A 25,357-nucleotide genomic window follows, 5' to 3' on the forward strand; every position below is an offset into this window, starting at 1 on the left:
GAAGTAACACGACGTACAAAGCTCGCGCGCGCCCACCCATGCCTCTCGTGACGAGCGACGCGTGTGGGTTCGGAGGCCGGACGGGAACTGGACCTGAGCGCACTAGTTTCTTCCGATTCTGTTCCGTTATTGCTACGATAAAATATCACGAGTAATCAATCGTACAGTGTAACGATATTGTTCGACTAAATAATGTACTTCACCGTAGCCACGTCATAATGTTACATAATATAACGTATATGTACCGTCAGGGGCGGAACTAGGGGGTGAAAGTCGGGGATTCATCCCCGGGTGTAAAATTTTAGAGGGTGTAATTTTTGTAATTATTAACAACTAATTTGATATTTTTAACTTTGATAAATACTGTGTTGATAAGTTAAAACTCAATAAGTATGATTCTATATCAATAATGGGAAAAATTCTCGAGAAGAGTATGTGATTATTCGTCTATGATAGGGCGTAATTTTAACATTTTCCACGGGCGTAAAAATTCCTAGTCCCACCTCTGCGTAACGTTATGGCGGGGCAAGCGGTCGGTCAAAAGGATTTCAGCACTAGCTTATAATGTAATATTATTAGAGCGAGGAACGATTCCTGGTATTAATTCCATTTTCGAAGAATGAAAAACTATATAAATGGATCCTTAAAGGATTTTTAAAGACTATAGCGGCTATACGTTCCTATAACGTCAATCAACTTTTTATTATTTTCGACGATATGAACGTAAATATCGTATCTAATTCTATTTTCACTCTCGAAAACGTTTTTTTTTTCTTCAAATTTTCAATCAAACAGAAGAGATGCGTTTCAGTTCACAAAATTTACTTAAAGTCAGTATTCATTGTTTAAAAAATATTTCTTTAAGATTAGTTTTATTCTGATTACGATATCTATTGTCTTTGTATTTCCGTTTCAATTCAAACTCAAACCGTATTTAAGGAATTCAATTTAACCATTGGGGAAAAATTAGATTTGGAACACGTTTTCTTTTAAGAACGCGGAAATTAACGTATCATTCGATAAAAAGAACATTAAATAATTATATTTTTATGGTATAAAACTACGGTACGTCGACAGTTATACGACAGAGACTTTTAAAATGGTTATCAAAATCATGGTTATATCGAATTTTACTGCGAAATAGTATTCCGACTTCTTTTTAAAACAGTATAAAACAATGGCATTTAAATTGTTTGCGATCCCGGTTGATTTCCACGAGTTATTTTATCGTATTAACATGTTGCGCGGCAATATATGCTAAATTGTTTTTGTACCATTGAAGTCTCGGTGACTCGGCAAATATTTACCATAATATTATTATGCTGTACGTCCTTATTATTTTTGCACCGTAAAACGCAGTATATCCTACTTGTAGGTCGGATACAGTTACGGAAATAAATGTTCGTCAGACATAGAAACGGAGAAATGATGATTTCGGTCGTTTAGTATTATTTTTGAATAATGGTAAAATCTACCTCTCGGACCAGATTTACCCGGAGGACTTGTGTGTGTGTGTGTAATACGGTTTCGGATGCAAAACAAGAATGCACAACTTTCGGCCTCCCGGTCATCGATGTACATATTGCACATTATGCATAGTAATATATACGGTAACGTTGCCTATGCTTGTGAAAAAAAAAAAAAAATCGTATATTATATTTGCAATAACGTATAAATATACGGACGATTTCGTTCGCACAAAACCTTCGGCCGGCAACCGTATCCTTTCTTAACCCATGAAAATAAATAAATTCCACGATCCGTTCGGAATCTAAAAACACATTCATACATACGCAATACTTATATGTATATAATATTAATGTTCGGGTGCAGTGCGTATAATATGCGAATAACGTTTCCGTCGTATTTACCGGTGCGTATACCATTCTTTCATCGGCGTTCCCGCTCCGGCGGCAGTGCACAATCGGACGTTTGTAACTGTATCGAATGAGATTTGAAAATAATCTGTTACGGAATGTGCACTTGTTCGCGGTAATAAACAGGAATATGAATATTACACGATACGTATGCCGGAGATGTGTTTCCCGAGACGACACATAGCCAATGCCGGATTCAGTCGTACGCTATTATTGCATCCGGGCGAAATATTTGTTGTGGGTAGGGGCGTCACATAAACAAGTAAATCGTGGATAATTACCTACTGCGGGTAAACATTAAGTTAGGATCCGGGCGTAACCTAGGAATCGGAGGGTTCGGACGTTCTGATGTTTTCTAAAGCGTTTTTTTTTTTTTTTTTTTTTTAAACGCACCGAGGATAATAAATCTTTTTCGGCGGATGTCCGCTAGTAGGGTTAGGTTAGGAAACAGACAAACGTCTGATTTCCTCTCCCTTTCGAAGGACTGCGAGGTTCGTACATGCACGCACGATAATGCTGTGTCGTATCAATTAATCGCGTAAGACTCGGACGTAACCGAGTAGCATTCCTGTCCATTCCCGTCCGGCAAACTAGACCCACCACCGATACATTGACATTGTTGCACGACGTGTTAATATAATAATAATAAGGACAATAATAATAATAATTATTATAGTAGTTAATCCGTGTCTGTCGGAAAACATTTTCGTGTACTTGTTTCGGCTGGTGGACTCGGATCGAATGCAGTGTGGCAGCGCCACCGTTCAGCACTCGCATGTTGAGCCGGCCGATCAGCTCTCCGGTGGTGGCAGTCGCCGATCTCAGTTCCTTTTTGGCACCTCGTCCGAACTGCAAAGAAAAAAAAATATGTACTCATAATGAAAACGACCGTAGTAATAATCAAATTTCACAACTATCGTAATGATTGTATAATTTTGTATCGCATGTACGTTTAACGTTTACATTTATAAACGTGTATTGTGTAGAATAATACTTTAAACCGTTTTAATGGATTTTTTGGGCCTTGACATTTTTTCCGCTCAAAAAGATATCATAGAAACGTTTGAAAAGTAAATATTTTTGTAAATTATAAAAATTGAATTTGTTCTCGGGGCGGCTCAATAGAGAAATATCTCCGGGGTCAATTTTCATATAGTGTTTACCTACGTGACCGTATGAGTATGTACTCGTACGGTGTTTGGGATGACAAGCAAATATTTTTAAGCACAATTATGTTTATTTTCGCTAAAAAAATAATACGTCTACTAGAGATATTTCAACGTTCAAATGTCGTACGAAATACGGAAAACGAGATTCTAGTTTATTATTTCTATTTTCTAAATATCTACACTACACTGAATTTGTATAACCTGTTGTATTAACGCTACATATTATCGCAATAATTATCTGTCAATAATTATCATTAATAAGGTTTATTTGAAATGAAAAATTTCCATTTTTTGACATGGAAATCTTATAGTACTGCATAGTTGCTGCACTCTGAACCCATCGATGTAAAACAACTGCAGTACGATTTATTAAATATACTGCACGTACCCTTACCGATCAGGTGGGTTTTCAAACTTATCCCCGGGGTATCTCGCGGTTATTAATCAATACATACAAAATGCATCATATACTTTCAAATATCTAAGCACGGATTTCTAATGGAAATCGCCCTGTATAGTTAACGAACGCGGGTACGGTTTCATCTGCACTCGATCCGTGTCTTTTATCTCGCGATCAATATGCACACGTACGCGAGTTACGGTAATGTATACGAGTCCGGTGGTAAGATTTCAAGAAATATTGTAGAATAATGTAGTGCGAGAGTGTATATTATTGTGTATGTTATATGAATACACTTGTCCAACAGCTCGTTAATGAAAACACACACATCATCTTCATACCGTCACGGTGCGGTGACGGCGTTTAGATTTATGATATCAAGAGTATCAGACCCGAAACGCGTTTTATCCGACGCGCACGTAATTTACATTAAAACAGTTTTTCTGTACAATTTATTTTTTTTCCGCCCTCTCAATATGGTATTATTTTTTCATCCCTTTTAACATGATCGTTTCGGTACACACGGTATAAATCATTATAGCAGTACAGCTTAATAATAATATAATAAAGTGTTTTTATCAAACTTTAAGAAACCAGCAGTTTTAACGTTACTATTATTATTATTACTGATGGTACGAAAAAGCGCAGATCGTATCCCTTATTCGCTTCTCGATTGTATATATATATATATATATATATATATATATATGTGTGTGTGTATATACTGACGTTATATACATATAAGGCATATCCAGTTGTACTGTTTGAACTGTTCAAAGCAATAAAGGCGAAGTATATAAACGATTTGTATTGGATCCTAAATAATATATGACTGAAACTTTTAAACATTAAATCGCACGCTCTGCCATTGGGGTGAAGCTACTATCGCTTGTTGGAATACTGCGCCACTGCGGTTCCAACTGTATAATACGCAATTATGTTTGTGCGCATGTATACGAATAAAATATGAAGACAGTCGAAAAAGTTTTGTGCGTATCTCGAAAGGTTTCGGAGGAACATAAAATATGTACAGGTACACGCGTGTGTATGTAGTGTATTCGTATATTATTATGTCGTATCGGAAAAATAGCCGTGTTGCATTTACAAATGTCCACGTTTACCGCATACGCGCAGTAGCAGCAAAATATGCTTACCAACTCATAGTTTACGTACGACAAATGCTGTACCATTTAGAAATGTAATAAGTAAAATATTACTCTACGCGCTCACGTTGATAAGTTCATGTTTTATTTAAAACTAACTCTACTTGAAATATTGCGTTTTCTGTTTAGAAACTTTAAGCTATTGTTTTTTCCTCCTCTTTTCTCGGGAAGATTGTTTTTTAATATTTCACAAAATTGTCTTAGTTAAAATTATATCATTTCCACAGAAATATATTAAGTTTGAAATAAAAGTACTTAATTTCCAACCGTTTTAGTTTTTATTTTATCAAACTTTTATAAAGTATTAAGTTAGTTTTGAATAAACATAAATTATATTATGATACACTCGGACGAGAAAAAATAAAATGATATACTTCAAATTTTTATATTATTTTAAATAAACCAACAAAACGAATCTTAGAATTATCAAAATATTATAGAATACTACAATGTCAAGAATAGCATTTTTAACATTAGGTAATGAAATTTTTATAAATCAAACGGATCTAATTAACTTATTTATTAACTACTTGTGTTCTATTTATTTTGGTCATTTTTTTTTGAAAAAAAAAAAAGGATAAAAACTGTGTTTTGATGGTCGCACAATTTTTTTCATTCCAACTAATCGACCCACTTAAAATCATTATGTTTTTATTACACTCAAATTAGTAGCAACGTGGACTCACCTTAACTTTGTATGGTGGAATGTATCACGATCAGTTATAATTCCGTGTTTAAACCCTTTTCGATATTTTATATACACGTACGTATTTCACTTTTATTTACGTCACCACCACCATGATATAGTTCACTGATAATTTATATAAATAATGTGAAATAATTTATAATATATTATGCAACGGGTATTTCGTACGAGAATTTAATTTCAACATGAGGTACATGTATCATATAAGTGTATAATAGTGTAAATACGTGTGTGTGTGAGAGAGAGAGAGTGAGTATGAGCGTGACAGTTTTCCTAATACCATATGCGAACACAGGAGGATTAAGATTTCAACCTCTCTCATCGTAATATTAGAAAAATTTTTAGAAAAAATGACCGGGCCTACAAATTGAATATTTAATTCAATTTTTTTCATGATACTTGCAAATAATATATATATATATATATATATATATATGTCATACAACGAGTAATAAAACATAATATTCATAGACATTTTACATTTTTTCAACCCTCCTCCAAACGTTTTCCCGCGTTCGTTTCTGTCGAATACACAAGATTTCACCGTAATACGGTGTATTTAATGATCGTTACTGTTCGAGCGATGCGCGTAATATACTATTACACAAACGATGCAATATGTAATACAATATAGTTGTGAAATAATTTTCGGATAGAGGAAACAATATCCGGTACCTCTTTTTCGACTTTCAACGTGAGTGGTCCGACCAAAAACTTGGTTTTCACCGTCGTGTGGGTGTTCATCACGTTCACGATAACATCTCCGTCACGGCGCAAAGTGCTCAGTCCGTACATCGTGGCTCTGGCTCTAGGCGGACTGGGCTTGGCGGCGGGCTGAAAACGAATTATTATCAACAACAATCGTCGAATGTCCGACGGCAGAATCTAAACCGTCTAAAACGGTTCACGACGTTTGGGATAATTTGGTCATTATAATTATAATTTGTCATATAATTTGATTTGTAGGTATTTTTTTACGGGCCTACACGCAATACGTTTTTCGTTATGTTTACCTTGTTTTTGGTGCCTTTCGCGGGCTTGCTGCTCTGTGCTCTGGACTTCCTGCCGTGCTTGTGGTGCTTGCGTTGCGCCCGGGTTGATGTGCCGTTCGTCGATGTTGATTCTTGTACCGCGGTGACCACACCTGTTGACTTATCCGGTACCGCGGATACCGGAGCACCGGTGTGTTTGGCCGTCGGCGACACGTTTGTCGGTTGGACGCTTGAAAAATAAAAATATCATCAATCTCGTATTAAGACATAGGTTTATCATTACGTTCACGCGCGCGTTCAGTTGAAACACTGGAAAATGAAATTGCATTGTTTATATAAATATAATTAAATAAAATATCGACGGTGTATGTACGTTAAAAGATCACAGCGTTTTCCGTTCAGTCGAATGGGAGCGAACAATGAAAATAAACGAATAGTAATAACAGCGAAACTCCATCAAACGGACGAAGAGAGAAGTATTGTACGTTTTGGGTGACGCAGAGAGTTCCGCTTGAATTACTGAGTCCTTGGTCTGGCTAAATTGATATTGCACTTTTGTTTTTGATGAAAATCATATTGCCTACAAGCTGTTCAATGGGTGAAACTAAATTGTCTAGTAAAACACTAATAAACCTCCACGCGGGCGGACTTTTGCCTTTTCTTCGCCAACACTATTTATACGCTCAAAATTCACGCTGGCGCTGCTCTATGGTAAATATTTTACTCGAGACGATATGTGGTATGCAGTTTCGATATTGTTTGTGACGCTTAAACCTAAGAAGAAATATAAAAAAATAAGGAATAATTATAAAAAGTGTTTAAAATCTGTAAACCGTGTTCTCCACGCGTCAACCGCCACCATTCGTTATGCACGCACGTCCTAAAATATCGCAGGGCTGGGTTTTGTTGGGAACACATCGTTTTGGATACATTAAGATTGAACATTTACGAGCACAACGTTGTGCTACACGTATTACAAAAGTGTTTGGGGGCAACAGGTGGAAATATAATATTATACACATTTCTCCGCGGAGCAATAAATACTATTCATGATAAAATTAATCCCTAGGGAGCAGGTAACTGGAAAATATAAAGTCTAAACGTAATAGTTATGCGAAAAAACGATTTTTCATTTCGTATAACACAGATAAAAAAAAAAAAACATATTTGTTTTTATCTTTTTCACTTATTAATACTTTTTTAATTATTACCAAGTAATGAATTAAAAATGTTTACGATACTTTGTTTTACGTTTTTTTACGATCAGTCCACGTAAAATCGATTGAACGAAATCTAAAATTACGCATTTCAAGAAACAAAACATGCATAATTTTGAACGATTTCAGAGAAAGGTAATCAAGTTTATCACGTGTATTTATGGTTTATTTTTTTGTAAATTCAATGATCATAGCGAGCAATTTTGTATTACAAATGTTTCATGTTCGTTTGAAAATGATGATAAATGTATTGAAAAAAAATTATATAAATAAAATGTGAAAGTAATCATTCAACATTAATTAATTTGGAACGCTATTTGCGAACACAATAACGAATGGTAAAAAAATAATTAAAATTTATCGTAAAGCATTCAAATTTATATTGGATAATATAATCGTGTAACATTACTATCAATATTATTGAATATTTCTTTTGATTCACGTAATCAGTCTTGGCGAATAAGACCTAATCTTAATGCTCGTATTTAAGTATTAAACGATAGTATCCATCGATGATCTAAATGTGTATCTGAAAATGTTGTAATGTTTACGTGTTTTATATGCATTACAACTGTGCACATTGTTGTTTTTTGAACAGATGTAAAACGTTCATGACGAATTTGTTATCATGTCTCGACTGTACAACTATTGTGAGCAGTAATTGGTTTTCTTAAACGTTTGTGCACTTTAAAGCACACACTTAAATCCTCAAAAACATTACAATGTCGTATCAAATCGAATTTGATACGCGCGTTTTAAAAACTACTGTTGGTCTTAATGTTGCTATAAAGCAAATTTATACGAACACGTGCCGCCGTCATAGCACAAAATACGACTGTAAAATACCTGAAATGAAAATTCGAATGTAATCGTTAGAAGCCACAGACATAAAATGCATACATGATAAGCACAGTGAGAGTGAGAGAGGAAGAAAGATTCATTAAACATATTTGCCATATTGTGTGACGAGACAATAGAATTTCTGTTACAAAACCATAAAATGTGTGGTGACAATTTCTGGAAAATTACTTTGTAATTATAGCATGCCTGAAATGTTGGCATAATGGTCTGAAGTATAGGTAAACTTAAGAGAAGGCTGTCGTGCCACGTATCCGCATTCCAAAGAGTACATCTTGGTATAGCCAATCAAAGTTCGATTTTAATCATAAAAATGTTGAGTATGACGTATTAAACTGGTAAGTGGTCAAGTATTAGATTAGCATTTTATACCTGTCTTTGAAACTTTTTATAATATTATTGGTCATATATTATTTTAGCACTAATATATTATATTATAAAGAATTATTAAGCTTATTAAGAATTTTGGTTACAGTAATAATTCGTCTCAATAAGGTTTTACACACACACACACACACACATATATATATATATGCATATTTTGTTTGAAGAATTTCTACAAAAATATTTATTTAAAAAAAAAATACTTTATGTTTTAAAATTATGTAAGTAAAAGTGAATGGCTACGGCTGTTTACTGAATTTGTGCAGCGTATTGGATCAGTACTATCTATTTATATTATTTTCTGTCTCCAAATGCTTTAGTACATCCGTATTTTGATGTCAATCATATTTGAATAACGAGTAAGAAATGATTTAAAAGCCCGTCCGTAATATTTATGACAGGCGCGACCATTAAAAATAGAAAGTTATAATGTATGTGCATGAACACGCTAAGATGGAAAGTTTTTATTTGATTTTTATGGAAAGTTGACATATAACGTATGAGCGATATTTTATTAGCTTTTACATCTCCGGTCAAATTTCGCGTTTCCAACTAAAATACGCTAACAACTATATTTACTTGCACGATGATATTAAAACTAGTCTGGATAATTTCACTCGACTAAATCCGTGATCATTCGACGTACACCGCAAATACTAATAACGCGTTATCGCTATCGATAATCATTGTTCTGATACTCCGAGATAAATATCAAATTTAATACGGATTATAATATTAGTATAATATGCAATCAGTGCGGCAAATTTTATCCAGTAACATAATTTGCTATATAATAGGATACTAAGGTCAAATGAGATTTAACATGACCTAGGGGTGAAAATAAAATCGAATCGTTGTGAAGACAACAACAATATATCAATATGCAGCAGAGAGTTAATGACATTGAAAACTTATGCTATAACATTACAATACTGTGCGGGTACCTAAAACACAGCTGGGGTCATGATATTATATGCGATGAAAGTGTAATGCAATAATGTGTTACCTCTCTCTGGACTCGATTTTGTTCTTCTTCTTGGGTTTTTGCGTGGTACCCTTCTTCTTGTTGTCCGTAGGCGTAGGCGTTTGCAGGCGAACGTTGACCGGATCGTAGTTCTTCCTCAGTATCTTGTTGATACGGCCAAGTATATTGTCCACGAACCTGTTGTACTTGGTGATGTACGACGGCGGCAAGGTGACCGGGTTATTGTTGTTCATCGCACCTAAAGTACCGAATGATTAGTAAGAAGTAGGGCCGTTCAGAGGGTGTGGTAATGGGATAATTTTGATCCAAGCCCCATTGTTAAAAAAATTGTTTAGGGATTTCCCATAAAGTCTTGAAGTACAATAATTAATAATAAAGCCTTGATTATACCGAGCAATTTTACACGCTGCGTGTCGGCGATTAAAGTGGCGCGCGTGTGAGCATGTAGTGACTTGTCCGATTACATTAAGCGATTAAATTATAAATAATAGGAATAATATTCAATCCTATTATATAAGTATGTAATGCAGTACATAAATTTAAATGAGCTTGATTGGTTAAGGTTAGGAAAAACATGTTTACAAGAATTTTGTTATTCTCAGTGAGTATTTTGTTTATTATATCTTATTATTATTGCCGAAGGGCCCCCAAATTAATTAATTAAATAAGCCCCGAAAAACCTTGCGACGGCCCTGATTAGAAGCCCTCCGTTCCATTTAATGTAATATAGTGTGTTGGTCGCGCCACGCACAGCGCCCAGACCATCGTCTGATATCGTTTTTGCCGTTTATGTGTCACAACAAAAGAAAAAACAAATGGTCACAGAGTAGCGGGAATTTGAAATCTCATTTCAACTGAGAGATCACAGTCGGTACACTTATTATCTAAATATTTTAGCATCGAATTCGTATCGTGTTTATACTGGTTATGATTCCTGCAAGCTAGCGGGGCACCGCGAAAGTCGACTACTCGAAAAACACTTTAGACCTCTACCGCTGTGTATACTATAGCAGGGGTGGCGAATTTATGGCACACGTACCAAAGATGCACCTTGACCAAATTTTAATAGCACGTGCAAAAAGTTGAAATTATTAAAAATTTTCCACAAAAAAAAAAAAATGAAAAGAAAAAAGTATACTTTTAATAAAATGTTGGTTATAAGAAATTAAAAAAAAAACCAAATTTCGAGTATATGTAATTTTAAAACGACAATATTCCTTATACTTTCATATTTTTCGTCAACTTATGTTCGTGAAAGCTTATTCGCCATAATGAATTAAATTAAATCGAAGGAAAGAAATGTTTTGACCGATGAAGCAATTGCTGCTTGTGTTTTACTAAGAATTACTAAAATTTAACAAAAATAATGTAATAAATCTGTAATTTATTTTTATTCTTAGAAAATATAATTTTCTTGGAGCAAATAATTTGTATGTAATCGATTCGGCGCGATGCCCTGAGATCTGTTTTTTTTCTCTTTCATTTTGGTAAGAAATAATCATCGTTTTGCCCATACGTTCACTGCCGTCATTGCCGTAATAACATCTCGACGACGAAATACGCGTGGTACACCCCGCTTGGTGCTTATTATTACCATATCATTATAACCCGGTAAATGTGAAAACGTTTCGCGCCCACCAGTAAGAAATATATATTAGTTGAGTACAAAATATTTGAAAAGATTGCAGACGGGTTCACACAGGAAAAAAGTTAAAGTTTTCGAACATTTTAAATACTCTATAATCTGCATTTGTGACATTTTCAGGTACGATTAAAATATTTTGGCATATCAATCTGGTATTGAAACATGATTTTGTTGTTAACGAAACACACATTTTTTTTTTCATTTTTCACACTTATTGGTGCTTTTGTATATACAAACAACACACTTTAGAACTAGATTTGGATTGACTGATTTGCTTATTCGTTCTGACCTACTCCATACGCACTCCAAGCGATTCTAAACATTACATAATTATCTGGATAACAGTATATAATTTTGGCAGTTGAGTTACCTATTAGTTTCTAAGTTAATTTACAGACATTACAAGATGCTGATGGTTTTCGTTCATGTGGAATAAAACTACCTTGTAAATCCCTTGAAATATGTCGAGAGAGTATATTGTTTTCTAAAATACATATATTTCAGTTATAAGATATAAATGTTTAAAAAAATGTCAAAACCTATTTAGAACATTTTTTTTTGTTGGTTTTGAGTCGCATTCGATGTAAAAACGGTTTCAAATAAAATCGATGAAGCTAGCCATAAATGTAGTCGTTATTGTTACTGTAAAATTTCTTATGTGATCGGTGTATTAATTTAATTCGATGTAACTATACATCTAAGTGTATGTATTGGTAGTACGAGGATTCGTAATTCGTATGGGATTTGTTGATCCTCGCGAGACAACTCTGCTTAATGGAATATACCCTACAGCCAGAAATTCACGGTCCACAGGTGTTAATCATGAACCGCTACCTCCGCCGTTGCTACAGTTTCCTATCTTTGGATAACACACGTTTACGAACGAAAAATAAATGCCTTCTGTACACAAGCACACACAAACACAAACGCAAATAGATATTATTCGCACGTTGTACATCGTAGTAGTTTTTTTTATCCCATTTATGAGGGAGGATGGACACCAGAAGGTGAACCGAAATGTTTGTGAAACGTGTAAACATTTGAGCATCGATGTTTAATTGATCGAACTTCTAAATACAATCACATGGCCGATATTCGACCAGAAAATGTTCGAACATCACGAATACCAACGTAAATTAATTATTTCGTCCGTAACATTGTGCAATGCGTTTGAAGAATATCGGTGTATTTCGATAACGATTTTTTTTTCCAAAAAACTTTCGGAAACGTGCACGATTAATGCCTTAAGTTGTATAGATCAGGAGACAAATTACCATACATATAATTATTGGTGATGGATATAAGTGTCGCAACCAAGATTTATTTTAAGGGGAGGGGGTTATACATTTGAAAATCCACCATGTTGTGTCACTGGTGGAGATAATATACTCAACACGATAGTAGTGGCATTATAACAATGTCTACTTGGTCAGAAACGAATAACAAAGTGTGTATGTCGGCGTATATCATAATTATATTAGCTATTTAAAGACGTTGTAAAATAATAACTTACGCGGAGAGTGGATAAAATATGTTCCGCTCGTTATAGTTATTCAAACAAATACCTTCATAATTTTTTTGAATAAATTATAAAATCACTATTTTAATTAAAAATGTTTGCACCGATGTATTGTTCAAATTAATTGCGCTCTTAAGTTTGGAGCAATTGAACGTTTTAACTGTTTAAGTTTGCATTTTTATCTATTTCTTATATACATGATAATTTTGAAATATTATACAATACTCGAAGCAATGTATGCTCTAAATACAGTGAATATGATCAAGGTTATAAATTATTCAAATACAATTTAAATTTGCATTATCATATCTATTAATATGTTCTCGATTTTCAAACGGTTGAACGGAATAAAATGTTATCGAAATAATCATCTAAATAAAACTGTGTTCCAATGTACCGTACGGAAGTTTTTTTAATCTTTGCAATATTCAAGAATATATGCACTAGGTACCTAAGATCTTCAAAAAATAAAATTTGTATGTCTGTATCCGTACATTAATTGCACATGGCAGGTATTAATAGTATAAAACAAAGCAAATCAAATGGTTTATTCGTATGCTTAGTCACGGTAGACGTTTTTCAGCGTAATTCATATTACATGTATCGGCTGAGCGAAGTTTGATATCAAGAAAAAAATTCGATAAGATATTTTGATCTAAGTGTTAATTTTTTGTGGTTTTAATCGTATTTATTCGTACGTGTTCGAAAGCAATGATCGAAAAAATGACGAAAAATAAACTTCATGTAAAATATAACAAACAAATTAAAAATCATAAACATTTGTGAGTTATTCGTGTTCTAAACCTTAAACGTTATTAAAATAATACAACACTATCGAATTTTCAGTATTACCCGGCTTCAAATTAAGTATTGAAATAGTATTGAAGTCTCGGCAAAATATTAAGTTACGTAGGGTATCAAAAAAAAAAAAAAAAATGTAAAATATGTTTGCCGGGCTAAGTCAACATCATAATATATACTTCTGAATATTTTTGATTTGAATTACTGACAATAATCAAAAAAGTACGTGTCTAGAGTACCGTGATTCGTATCGGGTTTTCAGTTTAAAAAGTTGCGAGGTGAAAATATTAAGAAAAAAAAAACATTATCAACCGTACTCGCCTAGTCTTGCGGAGTTTCTAAAAGTGTACCTACAAATATATTACGAGACATTATAATTCTAATAAGAATGACAACGGTAAAAGCGTGCTCGAAGGGCAACGGGTAGATCAGTCCGTTTGTTTATGACGCGCGTGCCTTTGTGTCAGAGCCGGTATCCGTTTCACACTCAGTGGGCAAACGTTTAATACGTTGGCCCGTCGAGAAAAGATTAATAACGTCCAGCAAAGTTAAATATTTCGTCCTCTGCACGTAGACACGTCACAGTAAACATTAACCGGACGGCAGACACTGGTGACGTTGCCCACCGTACACCAAGTATACGGTAGGTGTCATGTACTTTTAATATTACAATATTATCATGTTTTCAACTGCAGCGGCTCTCGCGGGATTATTTGATCCGACAAAACTTTGGAGATCGTTCACGAAAATCGCATTGACTGGGTTTTGTCGCGAATCACTATTTCGTTACCGTTGTCGTTTTTCAGTGATTGAATGACAGCCGTATGATAAAGGTAGAAATCCCATACAACAATACGTAATTAGATACTTGATGAATGCAATTCTTGGTACGGTGAATAAATTTTAAGCGAGGACACGTATAATGTATTGATTGATTTTGCAAAAAAATTTGTTTCACTATTTTTACGATCAGTTTTTCGCATTTAAAAATATCTGCATCACAAGTCACCGTGTATCCTGCTATAGTGTTTCGTCAGATCAGAAACTAGAAATAGTTGAATCTTTAAAAATATAGTTTTTAAACTTTTCTAGCGGAATTTTTAATATTAACGAAAAAGTAATAAAACATTTTGTTTCCTTTCGTTTAGCAAGTGCTTTTACTTGTTTATCTGTTATACCGACAAAAAATTCATCAGAAGCGATTCTTACGAAGATGGGCATTTCACTTTTCCATTTTCTTCGACTTTCCGAGTTTTATTTAAAAAAAAATATATATATATATATAATGTAATCACAATTTTATTACTCGAAAGCAGTGGTGTGCCAGGCTAACTAACAATATATTTTTTATTCGTTGTTAAAAATAAAAAATTACCAGCAACCATTTTTTTTACCATTAATCAATGTTTTTCAACCTTCCAAAAAGTTTTACTCGTTGTAATTAGATAGTAATAAAAACAATTATGCAAATAAATTTCAGCACAGCCGTTAGGACTAAAACAATTTAATATCTTTCGAACAAAACGTTTAACAAAGTCTCGAAAATATTTTTCATGGTTAATCCTGATTTAATGTTGGTACATATATATATTTATAGTTTATTTAATTTATTATTGTTATTATTATTATTACAGTATTAAACTATTATAAATATTATTGTTCGAAAGAATAGAATTTACACGATGTGAAAAACTGAAAAAAACTGAGTGGTTGTGTACAGGTATGTGCAAGAATAAAAAAATAAATAAATGAAAAAACTTTAAGGGAAACGTGAATCCTCTGGTCAAGAATGGAGGTGGGGGGGCGAAGGAATGTTTTATAATTTAATTATGACGCAGCGGCCATTGAGAAGATCGTGCGTGACGAAATGCGACGAAAGAGATGCGTGGCTGTAGTAGTTGATGACTGTGCCACGTACAACAATAACGCTACCTGTACGTGGTGCGTTGGAAAAGTAATAAATCATATCGCGTAAAAATAGAAAATAACTGAGGAGAAAAAAATATGAAATAATTTTGCCGACAAAAAGTAATAAGTCATTATTAGAAGTTCTCCGAATAGGTCAGGAAGACGTTTTCCGTTTAATAATAACCGAGATTTACGTCACCGTCGCATCGCTTTAAAAGGTTTAATAATAGTTATATTGGTAATGTTATTTTGTCAGATAACAATTATGTAATATGAACTTTTCTGTACTCCGGGACATTATTTTCCGCAACGTCCGTTCATCCCGATCGGCTTTTCAATTGTAATATTTTCCGATTTATTCATTCCTCACCTTCTTCTTTTTCTGACGACCAGCGTTTTCACGACAGCTATATTATTTAACGTGGAGATGTTCCCATTGAATATTTCGAAAACGTTCAATAACGTATAAGACACTAAGGATCCGACCACGAGCATATAATTATTTTTCTGTAGTAAATACAAAGTGCGTAAGCTGTAGTGGTACAATTAAATCAAGTCTCATGTGTTTATCCTTAAAAGCTGTACAAATTAAACAGATTAAATAAATGGACAGATATTTTTCCGTTACTTATTTTGGTATTACTCTATCTACTTCTCATCGTAAACCGTCACGATCAATATTTTGGTCGAAATGAAGACGAGTCTTTTTTCGATTGAACGGGATAATTTTTTTTTCCTGCAAATTGACTGAAATTATAGCTAGTGTACCGTTCACAATTTTTCAAAATAACCATGATAATATTCACCTAAACATCGCTGATTATACGAAATAACCCTTTGGAACACTCGCTATAACATTTTTATGTTACATCCTATGTACTCATATATTATATACCTATAGCGGTGGGTATTGAGAGGCCGAGGGGTGAATCAACTAGACTTATAATTATTACATTTCAACCAACAAATATTTTTAGTTAATAGTGCTCAATTCATCTCTTTTGGGCTTTTTGTACAACAATGTTATGCACAAATAAAAACAGAAAACATTCATTTCGTATACGAGTATATATAATTTTTATTAATATGACATTACCGAGGGCCCAGGAAGCGATTGTTCCTTTGTCACCCTGGCCACTCCATCACTATACATAGGTATTATAGTCTAAGACCTAAACATACCTAGTTTCGACATGCATATACCGGCGTACTATTACTATATCAAACCCATTAATCTGTCTAAACTTCAAATATTTTTTTAAATTTATTGTTATATACGTACTACGAACAAATCAGTACACCGATACAATCAATCGATATAATCGATAAACCAATTTATGTACTTAAATATTTTGTGAATATTTTTTGAAATAAATTTATCAATTTTATTGACTGTCAATAATATATTTTATTATAGTAATCGCTGACTAGTTGCATACTTGAAAATATAACAGTAATGTCATCACAAAATCATATTCGAATTATGTAGATATTGTACGTTTTTTGGCGGCAATTTATACCCGTTCCCCGATCGACATGCACTTCATACGCCACCATTGCTTATACGACGCGTACAATAGAACATAATATGCCGATCCATGGTTTATCGTATCGGAGATCCGTTAATCCACCGACGGTAAATTATGTACCTCTATTAATATCACATTATATTATTATTTTGACGGCGTGGTGTACAGTGCGACGTATAGGTCAACGTTCTTGGGCACGCGCTCGCGCATGACGCATGTATGGTTTCAAGACGTGATCAAAGTCGTTTACAGGTCGGTATTGTCATCATGAATCGACGACACGTATACACTCAATACGAACAAATTGAATGTTAATTTCCGATGCTTCCGGTTCGGCCGGCGGTGTAAATCGGAGTAATCATTTTTGTAGCCGACCGCCCCCCTACGAACGTTAGTTAAACCGAGTTCACCGTGTTCGTACGCGTTGGGTTTAAATTGCGCGTTTAACGTAATAGCTGTTGGAAACCGTCATAAGTAGTCGATTATTAGGTTATTTTACGAATGGTCTTTCGCGTCCACGTGAAAACAAATCTCATCGAAAGCCGCAGCGTACCAAGCGTTATGTCAACTACACTACGCGTATAGTGCAAGTTTTAGATTTGTTTTTAAACGTTCAAGCGCATTATTCGTGGCAAGGAGGGGGGGGGGTTGCTTTAAAGCTACGGACTTATTTGAATTTCCGGTTACTACACGGATCGTAGATTTATTTTTTATTAAAAAACAATTATTATCGTTTGCCGTAATTATGTTTATCGATTCGTATGGTTGTAATAGTTCGTCATAATTCGCAGTGTTCGTGAGGATTATGATTTTTTAAATTTAGATTCAAATATTTTACAGATAGATAATTAGATGCATTTTTAGTGCATCAGAGTAAAATAAAAGACCCTGTGTGAACGTGTACATACACTTATTGTATTTATACTGTCGCACCGTATTGCGAATCACGCTTATTCACGGCCAAAATGAAATGTAAAAGTGTCATCAATTTCCAGGAAAATTTTCGTCACATCGTTCACGTATAAAATATAGAGTATTACGTTAGAAAAAGATAGTCGAATTCCAATAACGATCGGTATAGTGCTATACTGTATACAATATGCATACATCATGCCTTGCACACGAGTATACTTTTTTGGTAAGGTGAGCATGTGCAAAGGGCATGTGAAAAGTCGAATATGATTTACGAGCAAATTTACCCCCATACCATGAAAAAAAAAAAAAAAGAAAACGATATTATTATCATTATATTCATACGGATCCGAGTCATGGTTCGTTGAAAAAACTGCGATCGATTGCTCTGTGATTTAAGAAACATCCAGAACTTATCTTCATATTTTTCGCATAGTTGTTAGTTGTATCGTATAGTAAATATACGGCACTGTTCGTTTATTTATTTTGCATGTGACATCGGCTATAATATATTAACACACTATAAAGCAACAAAAATAATAAAACAAGTATATAAATGAGTTTTTGAATAGATATATGTAAATAAATAAAGAAATAAATAAATTCGGTTAATGCGAAATTACATTATCAACGAGTTTTCATTGTTACTAACGCGATATTACTTTTTCCGTCAATCACAGGGTTTTTTAAATGAAAAAACTAATTTGGGACATATGAAAAATAAGTAGTAGACTTGTTGATTACTAATTCTCAAGACCTTAGTTCTTTGTCTGAAAGTTCACCTCTCAACATATGTACCTACAAATCAAATCTACATACTAGGGAAACATTTTTTATAAAAGTGATTGAAATTGCTGCGAAAAGTCGTTAAATACTTGTTAGGAATGAAAACCGTATTAGGTGCGCGCAGTTAGTTAAACACTGATTCTGCGTGACTTATGTTTACGCGACCGAATGAGTTGGTGAATTTGTCGACTACGAGTGTAGGCGCGGAACTAGAACTATAATAGAAATGAATTGTTAATTTTTAAAATTAAACGACAATGTTATAATGGTTTCCAAATAAACACGAAAACGTCTTTCATTGACCTTTTGGCAGTAGGATATGACTCTTACGACGGTCACCCGTTAAATCCGGCCCGCGCATTAGTGTTAGACTTTCGAACGTCGTCGTGCAAAGGCCGCGCCACACGGTTTCGGTCACCGCAACACTACACCGGCCGCAACACCGACGGCCGAGACACAGGGCCATATTGAGGTCTGGTGGCGCCCCTGGCGAATCACTGCATTCCCCTCCACCAATGGGGAATTCGGATTTTTTTACAAAAATCGTTTGTGATACATAAAGCATGTACAAAAACATAGTGTACAAGGAAATAATTACTAATAAACATTCATAACTATTTGTATTACTTTAAATTATAAACGACCAATACATTCAAAAAACATGTGATTTTATTCAAAAGTTTTAAAATTGTGTTAAATGATTTTAAATTTATTCAGTACAATATTATAATGGTATCTTTCTTGATTTTATAGAGATAAATTTATCAAACGAAATTGTTTTAACTACATATTTTTCGTACTTCGTGAAAAATATTACATAAGCAGTGTTGAGATTTGCGCCCCTCTTAGAATTGCGTCCCTGGACCATGCCTTCTTGCTTTGCACTGAACACGGCCCTGCCGAGACATCGGATCATATCGTCACCGGATCGACCGTGTCCGTTACGATGAGGTCGTCTCGGAACGGGTCGGACGGTAGACGGACGAGCTTGCAGCTTACCGTCCCTACAGCTGCGTTTCGGCCGCGGCGAGGAATAACGGTACGGACCTAGGTCGGTGGGCGCGTGTGCGTGCGCGCACGAATAAACATACGAAATTATAAATGATCGTCCGTCTGGCGCGCGCTCGAAATGGGACGGCCACCGCGAAATAATTATAATACTAATAATAATACACGTGCGCGCGCGTGTGTACGTACGTAAGTGGTACGCGACCAGTTTGGCCTCCTTAAAATCCGATAACAGCATTCCTGCGCGCACCAGACCCGTACGGTTGTTCGCGTTTCGAATAATACCACCGGCCAGAGTCGCGCCGTGTACCGTTTAATAAAAATACGTTTAATACATTTACGTATTAAAATACGGTCGACGATGGCCGGGACGCGCGTTCTAGGTGCGAAACCCAGGTGACCAGGTACGTCGGTTCGGTTACCGATTCGTTTCGACGCGATGCGCGTGCCCAGCGATTATCCTCTCTGAGGGGAGGGGAGGGGGAGGGGCAGTCGACCTCGGGAGGGTTTGGAAAAAAAAAATCGAAAAACATTAGAAAATCGGGATTTCGATGTCACCGCCGCCGCGGTGAATGACCTACGATCGTCGGATAATGAGTCAACACACCGTGATTTGTTTGCACAATTATTTTTCCCGGTGAAAATCAGCGATCGCGTGGGCAATAAACAGAACGGTAGATTTACGCACGGCTAAGAAGAATCACCGAATTCGGTCCCTTTGGAAAATTTGGGAATAAACGTAAGGTTAACAGGTTCGGTTTTCGACCGTTTTTGATACGTACACGTACGATACGTACATCGGCACATGATACGTCCAAGAACAACGTTTTGCATTTCATTACATCGTTCAACGATAACGGACAAAGGTGACTATCGTATTGTCAAAACCGTATTTTTCTCGGTGTAATACTCAGTGCACCCAGACTTTTTTCGAATGTCCTCCCGGACAAAACCGTCTGAAATAAATGCTGACAGTATCGCGTTGATCGTATACGAAGAACGCGTTCGCGGCATTGGTATCACACCCGAACCGTTGACGGGCGCGCCGAGTTCGTCTTTGGAACTCGGTGGGACGGGCAAGAGAGACCCGTCAATAACTGTTGTTCGGCTCGTTAACATATCTGGCGCGCACGAACGGCGCAAGACCATCGCGTGTCGGCCACGTCGGAACACGTCAGAGTTGTCGAGCTCTTCAGCGTTGTACGATTCGAAGGAAAATTAGCGAGCACACGCACTCCAGGGGCGTATTTAGACTTACTTATAGGGGGAGGGGGGAAGATTCCAATTTTTTCTTTAACCCAGACTCAAAGTTTACAAATAAAATTGTTGGTAATATTTAAAACAGGTGAATCCTTAATATTCCGAATCCACTTAGAATCGACTTTTGTGTAGTTCTTTTTTAACACCTGTCTGTGTTTTGAAAGTTATGCTTGTGTTTTATTTGATTTTCCACTAAGTATAGACCCGACAAAAAGGCTAATTTAATATTCACAGCCACGTGTAATTTGATTTATTTATAAAATGATCCACATTAAAAAAAAAATCTCACATATAATCAATTCCTCAAATACGAATTCAGGGGGGGGGGGGGGGCGATCGCTCTTTCATCTAAAATACGTCCCTGACTCCGAACCCGACTCCAAAATATGTTCGACCGGACTCCGACCATGTCCGCGAGACCGCGATCCTCTTGCGCACTCGTCAATTCCTTCCGAAAACGTCTTGATCACGCCACGAAACCCATCTCGATTATTTCGGTTGAATTGCGTCACGCATCACGATAAACTCCAGAATCCCGCGTTCTGTTCGATATTTGTTTTCCACTTGACGATTTATTAAAATAACTATTTCTCGTGTTCGTGAGCCACGCCGTTCCACGTTAAACTGCGTAACACGTTGGTTGTAATTAATTTATGTGAGAAAGTTTTTTCTATGCGCGCGCGCGCCCGTGTGCGTGGTTCGTTATATGTGCCAAGTCGCTATTAATTATTCATGATGACCGTCCGGAGGTGTGATGGTGGTGAGGCAGGGAAAGGGTGTCGGTAGATTTATTATTAAAGTAATACGTTCTGTTCCATCGTTTTAACTACACGCCGTAATGTCATACGCGTCGGTCCTTGCCGCGGCATCCTAGGTAACCTCCTCTACACATGATTAACTTATCGTTTGCATACGTGTTCAACGTGTACACGAGTGTACATACATACATACACAATGCACTATGTACGCGTGTGCACGTATGCAGAGGTGTATTGATGTCATGACCGGAGACCCTTCGCCATTCAGAGTCCGGATAACCTAGCCGCGCCTCCTACGACGCACGTAAATCGAAGATAACCGCGAGAGCTGCGGCCAAAAGTATCCTAATAGAAATAACCCTAGGGAACTCCGGAAGAAAACGTTTTTTGTTCCCTTTACTCTCTCACCCTCTCCCTCCCCTCCTCAATCTCTCTCATTCTCGTTCTATATCTGTGTATCTTTCTCGGTTTTCGTTTTCAAGACTTTTCGAGAATAAACTATTTGGAAAGTGTGTAGGTGTAGAAAAAAATAAACATCATTATTTTACGCATTTATTTTTTCTCGATAAAAAGAGAAATCATTACGAAGATTATAGTGATCGTCGTGTTATCCACGCTATTGTTTTCAACCGTGAAACCGTGTAGCCGAGAGTACTTATTACGCATCAGCCAGTTAGCTTAAGGCCGAACGAGTTGATAATCTAGCCACGCAGTGGTTGTACTATACGACTGTTAAACAGTCCATGCATCTACGCGTGTGCCTAACGTCATGCGTTTCGAGTTGAGCTTCTTTCACCGACCCGAGCCACAAAACCGTTTGTATTATTTTTATTTAATACAATATACTTATTATAAGTATATGACTGTTATCCTCGATGCTATTACACTATTGTACGGTGTTTTAAGGTTTGGTGCGGTTTTGGTTTAAAAAAAACCTTGGCTATCAAATCCTACTAAAAATATAATAATAATAATAATAATAATAATAATATATAAACGTATAAAACACATATTTAATAAGGCAATCCATCAATATTAAATTGTGTTTTACTCGGACATATTTCACATAGAAAAGTATAAATATATAACACATATCGCGTTTTATTTTCCGAGAATTATAATGAAATATGCAGATTTTAATGAAAATAGGAAAAACGTTCACGTTGAGTACATGAATCTGAAAAAATAAATAAATACCTGAAAAAACGGTACATGTAAGCGTCATGACGATTTTCTTTGAATAACGCTATCATAGTTGAACGTATTTTTACATACATCGTTCGAGCCAAAAAAAATTGAGAGTTTTTTCGTAAAAAAAAAAACTCATCGGTTCTTTCCCTCTAACCTCGTATATATAAATGCAAACACTTCTAGAATAAATCCATCAATATCGTAACATTACTATCAAGTTATCTGCGCACGATAAGCACACGCAAACAATGCGAATTCGAACGATCACTGTGATGGGCTGCGAGATCTAAATTTAATAAAACACGAACCGTTTGTCCGTAAAAATGACGTAAAACACGTTGCGGTTTGAATTTCAAAGAAAACTGTTAACGGTGTAATATTACGATACGTCAATAGCGTTCACATGTTTACTTGTAAATTTGAACGATACCGAAACATGAATAGTTATTACGAGAAAGTTTTGTGGTCGAATCGAAGTCAACATATCGTTTTGGTAGTGTAATGAATACGCGGACAACGGTTTGTCGATATGACAGTAATATGACGTGTTATTATACTCAGTCGCAAACCACTGTTGAACGGTAAACACACGTCACGGTAGCTATAATGATAATAATCGAAACCAAGTTCTTTGCGTTTGTCTCCGGTTCATGTCTTACACACAAACTAAAGCCAATATCACAAATCATTACTATCATTATTACAACGTCACAGTCGAATCCAGTCGTCGCCCATAGCTCGTTCGGCGCTATTGTTCGCTAGTACGCCGTCAGCAAACAATGATTCGCACGAGTCCTCCATCTCCGTTTCGGCGATAAAAATATAACGTATTTTTATGAAAATTAATATTACCGATAAAATAATAGTGGTGTTTAGACAGACTTGTCGCGCGTGTATGTGCATTGCACCTGCTGGCACAAACCGTAGTGGCCTAAGACGGAATCGTGCGGCACAGCCGTTTCGTTATAGATAGGTTTCGGGTTAGCTTGACGAACATTATTATTGTTCGTGACGGTGCTCGAATCCCTATTCGACGGGACAGGTTTCCCGGGCCGCGTCCGGTTTTTTTCCTGTATAATAATAGAAATAATTGTATACGTAGCGGAGGGAAGCGAAAGAATCGAAACGCGTTCAAAGTTGCGCGCGCTCGGACGCAAAACGGGGCGAAGAAAGCGAAGGAGTGGAGAGAAAAAAAGAAGAAAAAAACGACTACCTGTGAACAATAACAGTACGCAGTTGATGCGCGGAGAGAAATTTCCCCGGGGGACGGTTTCGGGTGCCGCAGGTCGGTTTTAGAAAGTACCAGTTTTCTGGAGAAACGATTTTCGTCCGATCGTTACAATACCATCGGACGTGCACCGCACCCGCCACACCACATACAGGACGCGTGCACCGGTTGCTTTCTACGCGGCGGTACACGTGTGCTCGTATTCGTGACGCATCCTGGTGACGACCGTCGGCACGCCCACATGGTCGTCGACACATATCGACGCGACCGGTATCGAGGTCACATCCTTGAACCTGTTTCGGAGGGGGCCCCCGTCTACGGTTTACGTGGCTTTACGCGCGCGCATCCGGATATAGGTTTCTGGAGTACCGTTGTCGGACACCGGGGGGATTAAGGACGACATTAATAATAATAGTAATAACAATTATTTATGCAGACGGATATGCGCGCGCACGTGTCCGAGTGCGTGCGACTCTTTCTCTTTTCAAATCTTTCCCTCACCGTGTCCGGCTCGTCTCGAGCATATACGCAGAAACGTGTACACGTGCGAAGCGGTGACGGAATAATATATCGGAAGCGCGTCCCGTAAGAGGAATCTCACGACGGATTTTCGTGTCCTGCGCACGTCTATAGCACGATATGGTACGTGGCAAACGCGTGCGGACGGGAGACCGCGGCTAAGACGGACTAGGCGACGCGAAATCCACGAGACGAAGAGTGACTTTCTACGATGGTTTGTCCGAGTCATCGCTCGTTTTTCCATGCGGTGGCGTTATCGTTGCTGTGCACGCATAAAACATGTCGTTCGGTCGCGATGTTTTTCGTCTCAACTCAACGCTACTATACGTTATCGGAATAGCGTTCGGTTCGGCCGTTTCGTGGTCGAAAATTTCCGTTTAAACCTTAAACGTTTGATTTAACCGTACCCGTGGCCAATATCGCGTACATTTAATACAATACCGCCATTGATCCGGTGGGGGCCGCAGTATCACGAGACCAAAATTAAACGCCTTTCATTTATCAACCGACTAGTGTGATAGTGTGGAGGAAAGAAATTAATA

General features: G+C 36.4%; 1 protein-coding gene across 3 annotated transcripts in view; it reads right to left on the reverse strand.

Moving 5' to 3' along the window:
* Positions 1–25,357, reverse strand: part of LOC112694094 (acidic repeat-containing protein-like) — a 39,957-nt gene that overhangs the window by 4,585 nt on the left and 10,015 nt on the right. For all 3 annotated transcript variants that reach the window (XM_025569462.1, XM_025569461.1, XM_025569463.1), the window contains 4 exons: positions 9,773–9,989; positions 6,329–6,536; positions 5,991–6,149; positions 2,592–2,726 (listed from right to left, as the gene is read on the reverse strand). In XM_025569462.1, the coding sequence (XP_025425247.1) occupies positions 2,592–2,726; positions 5,991–6,149; positions 6,329–6,536; positions 9,773–9,989 (719 nt within the window). The remainder of the gene's footprint in view (positions 1–2,591; positions 2,727–5,990; positions 6,150–6,328; positions 6,537–9,772; positions 9,990–25,357) is intronic.

Source organism: Sipha flava, unplaced genomic scaffold, assembly GCF_003268045.1.
Source record: "Sipha flava isolate LNK unplaced genomic scaffold, YSA_version1 123_pilon_pilon, whole genome shotgun sequence".
Classification (NCBI taxonomy): domain Eukaryota; kingdom Metazoa; phylum Arthropoda; class Insecta; order Hemiptera; family Aphididae; genus Sipha; species Sipha flava.